Source organism: Furipterus horrens, unplaced genomic scaffold (genome assembly GCF_987537825.1).
Source record: "Furipterus horrens unplaced genomic scaffold, mFurHor1.1.pri manual_scaffold_12, whole genome shotgun sequence".
In the NCBI taxonomy this organism is placed as follows: domain Eukaryota; kingdom Metazoa; phylum Chordata; class Mammalia; order Chiroptera; family Furipteridae; genus Furipterus; species Furipterus horrens.
The window spans coordinates 6887611-6900059 of record NW_028327182.1 but is presented as its reverse complement, the minus strand read 5'-3'; the positions used below and the strand labels follow the sequence as shown (position 1 = coordinate 6900059).

Here is a 12449-nt window from a genome sequence, read left to right as displayed (position 1 = left end):
GCCCGGAGGTGCCGATGAGCTTAGGAAAGCGGCCGAGAGCTTTACCGTTGTTCTTCCTTGTAGGACTTGGAAGGTAAACCGTCTAAGGAAAAGCTCTGCTGTTGAAACCAGCTCAGTGGAATATAAAGATAAAAATTTTAGTGTTGCTTTTGGACAAGTTAGAAAAGATAACAGAATAGAAAATTTAAATTATAGATTTTATATCATCCACAGGTAATCACTGTTAACTTTGAATATCTTTCAGAGGTTTTCTGTATATATATTCTGTACATATTAGAATATATATATATGCATATATAGTATACATTATACATACTGCACGGATTTCTGTCATCTAGTCCCAAATATGAAATGTTCCTCCATGACCCCTAAGCTGTTTAATGACACTAATGTAGCTGCTTATCCTACTTTGTTCAAGTTGAGGTAACAGAGTTTTCTGTTAGGTGTTGAAAGGACTCTGAATACAGGCAGTGCCGTTTTTGGAAGATGACCGACTAAGGCACATACAGTAATACACATCTTTTGAAGCTAGACTTTCTCATGGGACAGTGGGCTATGAACATTTAAAGGGGGTGGTTTTTAAAAGAAGTGAGCCTTATTGGCCTTATTGCAAAGTTTCTGTTTCAGATCAGGTACATCATTTTAAATTAAAAAGTATTTTTTGGTACTATTTTTGTTTTTTCAATTAGGAACTGAATATTTAATAAAAGTATCCCTGTTAAAATAATTATTAATTTTAATGCCATGCAAAAATAGTCATAAGTGGTAATCATGAATAAAATTTTAAATGCAATAAGAATGCTTTTGTAACAAGATAAAACCTATTTTAAGGAGATAACTACACTTTTAATTAAAGGTTTCTAGTACTTTTTTTTTTAAGGCAAACTGATCATTCACTTTTTTTCTGCTTTTCACAATTTGAAAAGAATCTTGCTCCTAAGCGGTTTCCTGGGAGTGATAACAACTCTGGTTATTACTGTTGATGGGACATTTTTATGGTGTAGTCCTTGAAGTCTGATTGAGGCTTGAAATGTATGCAATCAATATGATAGGCGTTAATATTCATGAGAATGCTTAGGTATAATTAGCATAATTGTTCTTTTCACTTTGAAGCCACTGTGTCTGCCCGGTGAGAGGCCCATACTCGTGGGTTTGCACCCCGTTAGGTTTTGGAACACTTCATCAAAGGCACTTTTTCATCTGTATATAAACCCTCAGCTCTAATTGTGAAATCAGAGAAGAGCAGAATATAGAAAACTTAGCTGTTACAAAAGATGAAGTCCTGCCAGCTGCTAAATATAATTGGGAAGATGCCTTCGTGAATGTCAAACTGACTTTTTTAAGGGAAACGTGACAGCTTAATTCTTGAAGAAAAAGATGCTTCATACTAATTTAACAGAATAGATGTCTTGGAAGTCTGTTTTTTCCTTTGAAAATGCCTTTTAAGTAGGAGTTTATTCTTTGTCTTTGGGAGGGGGGTCTTAGATTACACACTGGGGAATATTTTTGAATTAATGGTTTTACAAGAGTAAAATGGTTATTTGAGTCACAAGTATGGAAATTAAGCAACTTCCTGGAGAGAGAATAGATTGCTAGGTCTTTATAGTTGAAATTGAAAGGTATTATTTGACTTGTTTGGATTTGAATCAGAGGTTTAGTAAATGATGTGAGTAATAATGATACTCAACTAGGCTAAATATTAATATGTTGAAATCCTGAGTTAAAATCTGAAGGCTTTCCATATTGTTACTACTTTTACTTTTAAAAATCAGCAATTTAAAATAATGGTAGATACATAATGAGTAAAGAAGAAATAGGTTTAAATTAGTGAGTAATAGAACATGCAGATTTATTAATTTGGGGCATTCAATAGAATTATCAGGAAAGATGGGGGGATTCTACTCCTTAGGGGGCACGCAAAGAGTGAGACTCTTGTTTGAGGGGCCCTCTGAGGCAGCTCTCCAGCTCTCTGTGAGTCCTCCTCTTAAAGGTTTTTGAGAGGAACAGCTGGCAGAGTCCCTTTGCGCAGAGGGGGAGTCAAGTGTCCTCATGACGTAAGCAGTTATATCGGCTAGAACTGAAGTCTGTTTTGTTAACTGACTCAGCTCTGGTACTTGTGCGTGGCTCCGTAAGTAGGCGCTCACGAATTTGCTGAATGAATGAATGCAGTTAAACAATAAGGCCATAATGAAGAGACTTTGGAATTTAGAATTAGCCTTGAGTTTGAGTCTGGCTCTGCCATTTATTTTAATTTGTTTATGCTTAATTGTGGTTAAAGACACACAGAATTGACCATATTGATTTTTAAGGGTACAGTTCAGTAGTGTTAAGTATATTCACACTGCTGTGCAACCATTCTCCAGAACTTTCCTCTTGCAAAACTGAACGCTATACCTATTAAACTCTGTACCCATTAAACTGCTCCCTCTCCCCCTTCCTCCCACCTCCCAGGCCCTGGCAGCCACCATTTTGCTTTCTATCTCTGTGAATTTGACTTCTCTAGATAACGTCTTGTAAGTGGAGTGATACAGAATTTGTCTTTTTGTGACTGGCTTATCTCACCGAGCTAACGTCCTCAAGGTTCACCCATGTTGTAGCCTGGGTCAGACTTCCCTTCCTTTTTAAGGCTGAATAGTATCCCACTGACTGTATATAATTTATCTGTATGTATACAACTATCTATTGATGGACATTCTTCCACCATTTGTCTGTTGTGAATGACGCTACCCCAAACATGTGTACAGATACCTATGTGTGCAAGACTCTCCTTTAAATTCTTCTGGATACATAGGCAGAAGTGGGATTGCTGCGCCGTATTGTAATTGGGTTTTTTTTTCTTCAGTTTTTGAGGAACCGCTGTCCTGATTTTTTTGTAATGGCTGCACCATTTTGCGTTCCCATCAGAGTGTTGCAAGGGTTCCTTGCTGGCGCGTGGTATTTTCCATTTTCTTTCTTTTCGATAGGAGCCATTCCTAAGAGTGTGAAGTGATGTCTGGTTGTGGTGTGACTTGCATTTCCCTAAGGCTGATGTTGAGCGTCTTTTCAGATACTCGTTGGCCGTTCGCATGCCTTCTTTGGCGTGTGTGGTTGTCTTTGCCGTGGTCTCAGTCAAGTCACTGAGCCTCTTGTGCGTCACTTCCATTCTCTGTAAGAGGGATAAGCACAGCACGTATGTTGTAGAATTGATGTGACAGGTCACGTGATGCTCCGAAAATGCGCAGTGCAGGCTCCCAGTGCGCTTCCAAGTAAGCGGCTTCCTTTATACGCATCTTCAGGGTAGAAGTTTGGAACCTGCACTAACTTTTCTGTACAAACACACTGTATGGGACAGCTAGCTCCTCGGCCGACCCTGCGACTGCTGCATTAGCTCTACGTGACACAGCTCTTCCTTCAGAACTGCGAGCAACGTCCGTAATCCTGAGAACAGGGGCCAAGTAGCGCTCTTTCTGGATGGAGGGCCAGCCTGGAAAATAAGGTTTTGACATCCTGTGACGTCCTGCACAGAGCGTCTTGTGCCCTCTTGTGGATTCCAGGAATCTCCCTAGTGACACTGTCTGGGCCCGCCCTACTCCAAAATAGGATTCTGTGTTCAAAACACACACCACCTGTTTGTCTGTCCTCTTATGCCTCCCAGTGCCGCTGTGCTTTAGGAAGAGCTCCCAAATGTAAGGTATTTATATAAAGCACTGATTTCTGTTTCTCATGAGAATTTTTAACCCAAAGGAACCTCAGATGAATGGAATTTCAGCAAGTGCTGCTGCCCCCACACACCTACCGGGCAGCATGCGGGGCACGTGCGGGGGCTACAGGCTCATCCCCAGGTAGGAAGGAGGAGGGCATTCCTTCTGAGCAGGTCACAGTTCTCATGGCTGCTGCCCGGGGGTCCCTGGCCTCTCGTGTGGGCAGGAGAGGGGAAGAGGTTTGTCTGAGTTAGAACATGCTGGCTGTATTTAGGAATCATACATAATAAAGTCAGCTTTATATATAGCAAACTATTAGGGCAGTTTTTAATAATTATTTGGAAATTTTCAAGTTGTGGGATCTCCACGGAAGGCCTACTGCTTTATTGGAAGATGGCTTTTTCTATGACAATTATTCTGTTTCAATTTTCTGTGTCTTCTGGGTTCAGGCTGAGTTACTCTCTTGAATTTTCAAGTGTATTTGTACAAAATTTAGCAAAGTCTCATTATTTTTATCTTTTCTATGATTATTTCTCACTTATTTACTTATAGTATTTGAGGGTGGTTTTCTTGACTAGATTAGTGTCTTGCATGGAGTTGGGTTTTGATCTGTGATTCAACAGGAAACTTTTAAATAGGTGAGTTAAGTATTTACATTTATTGAAGTGACAGGTGTGTTTCGTTTTGCTGAGAAATTTTCCTATTTGGCCTGAATTGTTTTACGTACTATTTCGTTATATAGGAAGGTTTACATCTTCCTTCTTGGTTATTTTTATAGTTTTGTTAACTGAGCCCTGTGCTTTGGGGTAATATCTATTAGTTTCCTACAGTGAATGTTAGCATGTTTCTTTCTTCTTTACTTTTCGTCTCCGACTTAATACTTATTAATGCATTTCTCTCTAGTACCTGCCTCTGACTGGCCAGTGGGGGGTGTTTCCTGGTTGCTTCAGCTGCCACTGGGGGAACTAGTGAACTGCCTCCCCCTCCTCTCAATTTTTTGTTAGCGCAGCCCTTCTGCCTTGTCCCTTGCACCGTACTCCGGTGTTTTGCTGTGGTCTGTTCTGGATTAAATACGCTTGGTGGGTGCCCTCTCTCCTTTGGCTGTGGTTTCTCTAGACGACTTTGGGGAGCTCACCCCACAGGACTTCCCCTGAGGGGCTCCTGGGAAAACTTCTTCCTGATTTCCTCTGTGTTCAAAGCTCTTTGTACCTCTTGTTCTTGAAGGATAGCTTGGCTAGATAATAGAATCCTGGTTTCACGAGGTTTCTGTGTATTTTAGCTACTGTTCCATTCTTTTTGGGCACTGAAGACTGCTGTGGGAAACCTGGGGCCAGCATTTTGGTTCTGGTCTGGCCCCCCAGACGGTCTTTACCTTTCAGGTGTGTTGCTTACACTGGGACGTGTCTTAATGCTGGTCATTCTTCTCCCGTCAGCCCAGGTACCTAGTGTGCCCTTTGGATATATTTATCTGTTGTTTTATAGAAGTTTTAAATTTAATCTGGATTGTGTTGTTCTGGCTTTCTGCCTCAGTGGTCCAGTTATGTGTAGGTTGTATTCCCTTGGCTTATCCATTATTTTCTCCTGCCTTTTAAAACTCATTATTTCCATTGCATTTTGTTGGGTCCTTATTTTTTTCCCCATCATCTTCTATGTGCCTTCTCATTTTATCTTCACTTCTATGAGTTTTTCTTTTTTTTAAGTCCTCACCTGAGGACATTTCTTGCATTGCTTTGAGAGAGAGTCGGGGTGGGAAACGTTGATGCGTGAGAGAAGCTTCGATTGGTTGCCTCCCATGTGCGCCCAAAGAGGGATTGTATGCACAGGCCCGGGGACTGAATGCACCAAGACGGGGGTTTGCATGCGCCCAGACCAGGGATTGAACCCACAGCCTAGGCATGTGCCCTGACCAGGAGTTGAACCCGCAACCTTTTGGTTCTGGGACTATGCGCCAACCAACCGAGCCACACCGGCCAAGGGCAATGAGAGTTTGTATCGTATTGTACTTAGTTTCCTGGAGTTGTGACCACTTGCCTTTTTTAACCCTCCTTGTCTATCTCTTCGTTGATTTCTTATTCTGCTTAGTGCTTACCCTTAATAGGGGTAACATCCACGGGGAGAGAAGCGACTGGGGCCTTCCCAGTGGACTGGTAAGATGAGCGGGGTCACCTGCAGCTGTGCCTGTCCGTATTCCAAATGCTCCTCTGTCCTGGGGAGCCCAGGGCCTGTCCATAGGATGGGGCCCCACAGTGCTGGCCTCCTTGTCCGGCCGCCGGGACAAGCAGGGTGTCCCTCTCCGCTGCAGCCCTTGGCGCGTTCCCTTTCTGCGGGCGCCGCTGTCCCTGGTCCGTCTGGGTCTGTCGCAGAGCTCTGGAGTCTCCTCCTGGCCCCCAGCCATGTCCTCCCCTCTGCTTGCTGAGAGGCTGGTTCTTGGGCCCGGGAGGGGTTCATGTTGTAGCCGCTCCACGTACAAGGGGGTGGGTGGGGGCTGCTCAGCCACCTGAGGGTGCCTCAGAGCTGCGCTTGCCCGCCGGACTGAGGGTCCTTGGCCAGAGTGGCCTCTTCCGATGTGTGTGGATTGTGGTTCTTTCTACTTAGGTTTATTCATGAGTAATATGATCCCATTTGTTTTCTCTTCCAGAAACTTTCCAGAATTTCTGGTCTACTGTTTTCAGCGCTGCCATGGCTGTGTTTATTTTTGCCATTTTGGTGGGGTCGTGGGATGGAGGGCAGGCGAACTCCTGTGCTGTCTGCGTCCTTGACCTGGCTGTCTGCGCTGCTCCTTAGGAGCTCAGAGGGGAATATGGCAGGACAGAGCCTGGGAAGGAGATGTTTCAGATTAGAGGTTAGACAGCGAGTTAGCTGATATGTATGGTAACACAGTGTCCATCTGGGACCCGGCTATTTCTGGCTTTTTCTGCGTTTCACAGCTGCTCATGGTACGGGGTGGACAGAACTGGGTGGCATTTAGTTTTTTTGTTTTTGTTTTGAAGATTCAGCAGGTAGAATCTGAAATATAATTAAAAATGATCTCTTAGGTTTATGTCCATGGGAAGTCTATGTCCATGGGAAGTCTTACATCATCCATATTAGGTTTCTGGTTAATTACCTACGATAATCATGTGAATTTAGAAAACCTATAATTTTGTATCTTTCCTATATTGGCAAAAAGGTATTCTACTTTAAGTTTTAATAAAAGATAGGATATAGAAGACTACTTTGGGGGAGATACTAATGAACACTTAAGAATGTGACCATGTTTTAATGTAGAGTCTGCCTAAGTAGCAAAACAGCATATATTGAAACATTTCGTCTTGTATTAAATTCCTTGAAAGTCCATTTCCTTACTGTGTTGTGATATCAAGTGCCGTGGGCATTAATTGCAAAGCTAAACCTCACTACTCTTTATGATGGATTTGTGTACCAAATGGGAAAGACATTTTAGGATGTCACTGTGGACTGGGTGACAGTGATATTTAATGTTTCATAGTCATAATTAATATTAATGCACTGAGGCAGGACTTAGGATAAAAGCTTAAAGCAGCCCTCCTGTGGGCCAAAGCTAGTGTTGGCTTATAAATTTGCTGAGCTTATTCTAATATTGTTCTCATTTTAACCTTGCCCAAGGTTAGACCCCCTCCAGGATTAGCTGTTGCCAAGGTGAATGCTCAGGGACATCGTCCAGGGAGGTACCATTTCCTGCAATGACGGGCATCTCCATAAAATCTAGACGTTGGAACCAGCAGTCTTATCTGAGGGGTCTGTCCAGGGAGAACAGGGAGGTTTGGGGTGGAGCCTCCCAAGACCAGCCCCGGGGGAGGCAACTCAGCAGGGGGACCCCGGGCCTCAGCGCGGGGCTGTACCCAGGGCTCAGGTTTACCCCGGTGAAGGGGCAGCGAGCGGAAAGGCTCACGGGGCAGGACTCAGAGGGAATCGGGAGAGAGATTCCAAGTGCTGACCTCTGTGAAGTGCAGAGCAGGGTAATTCCTCAACACGGATGAAGCGTTCTCTCCCAGCGAAGCTAGCTGTGGAGGCCCAGGGTGTGCACTGGGGGCTGGTGAGGTAGGGACCTTCTGCCTCGTTCATAGAAAACCACATTGTTCATACAAAGAGTTTCTTAGGAGGGGATGCTGGGCACGCTCCTGAAGTCCCACTCTGCCCGTGCCTGCCAGGGGCCAGCATACCTTCCCGGGGCAGGTGTTTCCTCCCTTCGGCACCACGAAGGACCCAGAGAGATGCCTTGTCTAACCTGAAATAAAGGATACAACGTGGTTGTTACCAGACTTCCCCAGCCAGGCCGGCGTGTATGGAGTTTTCTGTTTTGATTGATACTTGAAAACTCAGGTTGCAACAGTGTGTGCGCAGTCTGTGGGTGAAGTCAGTGATCCCACGGTTCCTCTGGCGCTCCCTCCACACCGCGGATTGTCTGTGCGGCGGCCCCGGTAGCTGACGGGGCAGACTCTCTTTGCCACTGCTTTGTTTTCCTGCGTCACAGTCCGTTTAGCCTTACTGCCGGGAAGGCTGCTCTGTCTAATGCGCTGCTGTTAACGCGCCCACAAGGCTGCCGGTGCGGGGCAGGCAGTGTGGGAGGGGTCCGTGAGCAGCAGTGCATTTCTCTGACCGGGAGCAATAAGCTACCAAACTGGGCCCTGACTGGGATTACTTCGTAGGCTCTTAGCAGGAGCGGCACGGTGAGGGGTTGGGGACGGGCACCGCAGTGCTACTCTGCGGGACAAGCAGAGGTTATAACCTGTAGTTCCTTCCAGCAGCCTCTCCTTAAACATTTTTTGACAGCTATCCAGGATTACGAAACTGCTCAGGAACACAACGAGAACGACCAGCAGATCCGGGAAGGCCTGGAGAAAGCCCAGAGACTGCTGAAGCAGTCACAGAAGAGAGATTACTACAAAATCTTGGGAGTGAAGAGGTGAGCCCTTCAAAATTCACGCTGTTATTTTTAATCAACTTTTAAAGCTAGTCCTTGCTCCTCATTTCTCTCTCGGATTCACTTCCTTTCCTAGATTGGCCCCTAACGGTCCACGTCGTCGCGTTACTTTGAATGTGCTCATTTCTTTGCTAGAGCCCAGCCCTGTGACGGTGGAGAATTAGTAGTTGGTGACAAAGGCCCGGCCCGGGGGCTTGACAGGCCGTGGGCCTTGATTCCTTACCGGGAAAGAGGCAGAAGGGAGAGAGGGGCTGGGGCCACGAGGACCCCTCTGGGCCTGTAACTGAAGCGGCGCTTCCAGAACCCACTTGCAGGTGCTAAAGAGATACTCAGTTTATTCAGCACGGGCGCATGGAAGACCACCTTCCCCTCCCCATCAGGGCGCAGGCCTGGGCTGCGGGCTGGGGCCCCAGCCGGGGGCGTGGGAGAGGCAGCCACACACGGATGTTTCCCTCACTTTCTCCCTCCTTAACCCACTCTCTTAAAAAAAAAAAAAAAAGAAGGCCACCCTCCCTGAATGAACATCTGTCTTTTAAGTTATTGTTCTTATTAAGTAAGCTCATCCAGAAGTGCTGGGTAATTAATTCTTAACTAATGATTATTAATCAATTTTAACTCCCCCTCAGAAATGCCAAAAAGCAAGAAATCATTAAAGCGTACAGGAAGCTGGCAATGCAGTGGCACCCGGACAACTTCCAGAACGAGGAAGAGAAGAAGAAGGCCGAGAAGAAGTTCATCGACATCGCGGCTGCTAAAGAAGTGCTCTCTGACCCGGGTATGCGTCCCAGGGACTGTGTCCCGTTCTCTTGAAGGGGCTGCATCGCCGGCCGTGCCCGCCCCCTCCCGGGCCGTCCTAGAGCCACGTCAGTGGGACGGAGGCAGCTGGCCCGGTCAGCCTCACGGACGCGTTCGCAGCGCACTGCAGAGACGGACAGACGGGAGTCACAGGCCTGAGTTACACATTTCTCCCCGCCATGTGAAAGCACAGCAGAGAGGGAACCCCTTAGGCCCCTTCTAGCTTCATAGATCAGTGGTGAGCACTTGACGCAGACTTACAGGTTCTTGGTTAGGGAACCAGACACCGACTGGGATGCGCAGGGCTGGGAGAGGGGCCGTCTGCCTCCACGGCCCTTTAGGTGTTCCCTGGATTCAAGATGTTCTCTTACCGCACACAAAAACGGCCTGGAAAAGAAGAGTGGGACAGCTCAGAACTTAGGGAGTATTTCACAATACTTTGACATTTCCGGGAACAGTGTAATGCTAAGCTAATACCTACTGCTTTCAGTGCCTTCCCGCGTCAGTGGGGGCAGAACAAAGTCAGTGAGCTAGAAGGCAGTCCAGCTTTATGCCCCCTGCACAGGCTGCTTCTGAACCCCTGCTCTGCTGTGCAGTGGACGTGGAACGACCCTCTTGCTCTCCAGTAACTCACAGTCCAGTGAGGGGGACAGAGTACTTACGGAGGGCAGTAGGGTGCATCCCGTTTGCCCTTGTACTCAGCAGAGGAGGGGCTGCACGTCCCTCGGGGGGCTTCGCCCCCCTAGCTTGCACAGCGCCCAGGTGGGGCCCTGGAGCGGAGCGCTAGGGCAGCGGAGAGCTGCCAGGGCCTGGGCCTGGTGGTCCCAGAGGCCTGCATGGAGGAAAGCACTGCATTTTTAATTACTATGAGTTCTGTTTTGTTCTTGATCCTTTTTCTTTGACCCTGTTCTTAAAGGATGAAAATGGCTTTTGCTCTTTCTAAGCTCTGAGGGTGTGCGCTCTCTCGGGCCACCTGCCAGGCTCCAACCCCTGCACTGGGCTCTGGCTGTTCCAGACTTCCGCCAGACTGACAGGCCCTGCCCCGCAGGGCCTCCCTGCCCCCAGGGCTTCTCCGAGTGAATGGGGAGGCCCCTGAAGGCTGGCGGCACCCTTCATGAGGCTGAGCCTGGCTGACTTGCCTGTCGGGTAGGGAGGTGGGACCTGGAGAGCCAAGAAGGGAGTGCTGGGCACAACTGTTTTCAGAACTGAGAAGCAAGCGGCCCCCTTTGTCCCCCACACCTTGGTCATACCTGGGACTGACCGTGCTGGTTTCTTTCACAGAAATGAGGAAGAAGTTCGATGATGGAGAAGACCCCCTGGATGCAGAGAGTCAACAAGGAGGTGGCGGCAGCCCTTTCCACAGAAGCTGGAACTCATGGCAGGGGTTCAACCCCTTCAGCTCCGGGGGACCTTTCCGATTTAAATTCCACTTCAATTAAGCCAGCTGTTTTTTTGCTTTTCTCCCTTAATTTTTTTAAAGATTAAAAACAAAGAAACGTTCCAGGATCCTAATGAAGAAAAAAAAAAAAAAAAAATCAAATCTTTGAGTTTGTCCATGACCAAAGAGTTGTTTTAATAAGGAAAATCAGTTCTTACCCCTGTTAGACTGGTGGCTGATGGGCTCTCAGGGCAGGGAGGCGAGGAGTGGCCGCGGGCCGCCTGCCGGGCGTGGTGACGGGGGCGGGTGTGCCGAGGTGCTCGCCCGGCCTGTGTGGGCCGCACGCTGGAGCGTCAGGTTCTTCTGCGCGCAGCCTGACGCCGCTGCATGTAATCTTCAGGAGAGTGGGTTATATCTCAGTATTCTTAAAGAGAATATGAACATTTTGAGCTAATGTTCTTAGGGACAATTTTGCTCAGATTTTGGTCAGTCCAGTCACTTGCAAATACTTGTCAAACTGCAGAGCCTCCGTAATCCACGTGCATGTGCACCCCCACCGGCAGGACCGTGGCTGTTACCGCGGGGAGCAGAGCTCCCGTTTTAGAGAACCTGCTGCCGCACGGTGGTCCGCGTAGTGAGGGTCAGACTTTCGCTTGGTGTCAGGCATATACTTTGTTATTTTTTTTTGTTCAGTACCTTCAAAAGAATACTAAAAACTACTGAAATAGAATTAATTATAAAACCAATATAAAACAACACATTAACTTAAAAGTTATGTACAAAAAAGGTTCAGATAATATAGCAGTGGTCTTATTTCAAATTTCGCCGAAGTGCAGAGTGAAATACTTCAGCAACTGAAATTGTGAGCTCAGCAGAAGTTCCTCTAACAGGATGGTCTTAGACACGGGAAGTCGCTCAGTTAACGGACAGAACGCCCTCTTTCTCGCTGTTAACACACACAGGGGGGCAGCTGCTCTCACCTGGCCGGCCCTCTTGTACTGTGGGAGCTCGCACGTGGGGCCTGTTTCCGGTGAGCACGAGACGGCAGGGCTGCCCCTCTCCATGTTCTCCCGCCCGGATTAACACGCAGCTTGACCGACCCAGGCGGCTCTGGTTGCCTCGCCGCGGTCCCGATGGCGCCTGTCCTTAGGACACCTTCTTCGTACCTTTTAAGACATTTAACTATTCAATCTTTGTATATTCGATAATTCTTTGCCCTAAAGAATGAGTATTTTAATCAAGAACATTAAGTATTTATGGAACTACTGATACTGCATTTAAATTTTAAGAGGATTACTTAAGAATTCGTAACTTTACTCTGGAAAGGGGTTTCTGTCTGCCTCAGAGCTGGCTGATGACGCATTTTAAGCAGTATGAGTCCAATATATTGTTTGTATGAAATCAAGCATTTTAATATTACGTTTAGGGGGCATCCTGACCAGGACCGTCCACACAGCCAAGCACAAATTGCTTTCTGCAGCCACCGGAAACGGGTGGAAAACAAAACTCAGGCTCGGAGACGAAACGCGACTGCCGAGCTGGGTAAAGCGCTAGTGCCCTTTGCGTCTCTCCAGACGCCGCCTTCCGGCCAGGACACGCGGCCCTGCGTTTTGAAACTAGTGAACAGCTCACACCTTCCATTTTCTTTTCATTT

The 12449-nt window shown here is 47.0% G+C and overlaps 1 protein-coding gene across 1 annotated transcript in view; it reads left to right on the top strand.

Annotated features, from left to right (window-relative positions):
* The window catches only part of DNAJC3 (DnaJ heat shock protein family (Hsp40) member C3), a 34659-nt gene extending 23741 nt beyond the window's left edge, over positions 1-10918 (top strand). The window contains exons 10-12 of the mRNA XM_090258053.1: positions 8472-8604; positions 9249-9397; positions 10699-10918. Coding sequence (XP_090114179.1) covers positions 8472-8604; positions 9249-9397; positions 10699-10856 — 440 coding nt within the window. The 3' untranslated portion in view covers positions 10857-10918. The remainder of the gene's footprint in view (positions 1-8471; positions 8605-9248; positions 9398-10698) is intronic.
* Positions 10919-12449: the final 1531 nt, after the last annotated feature.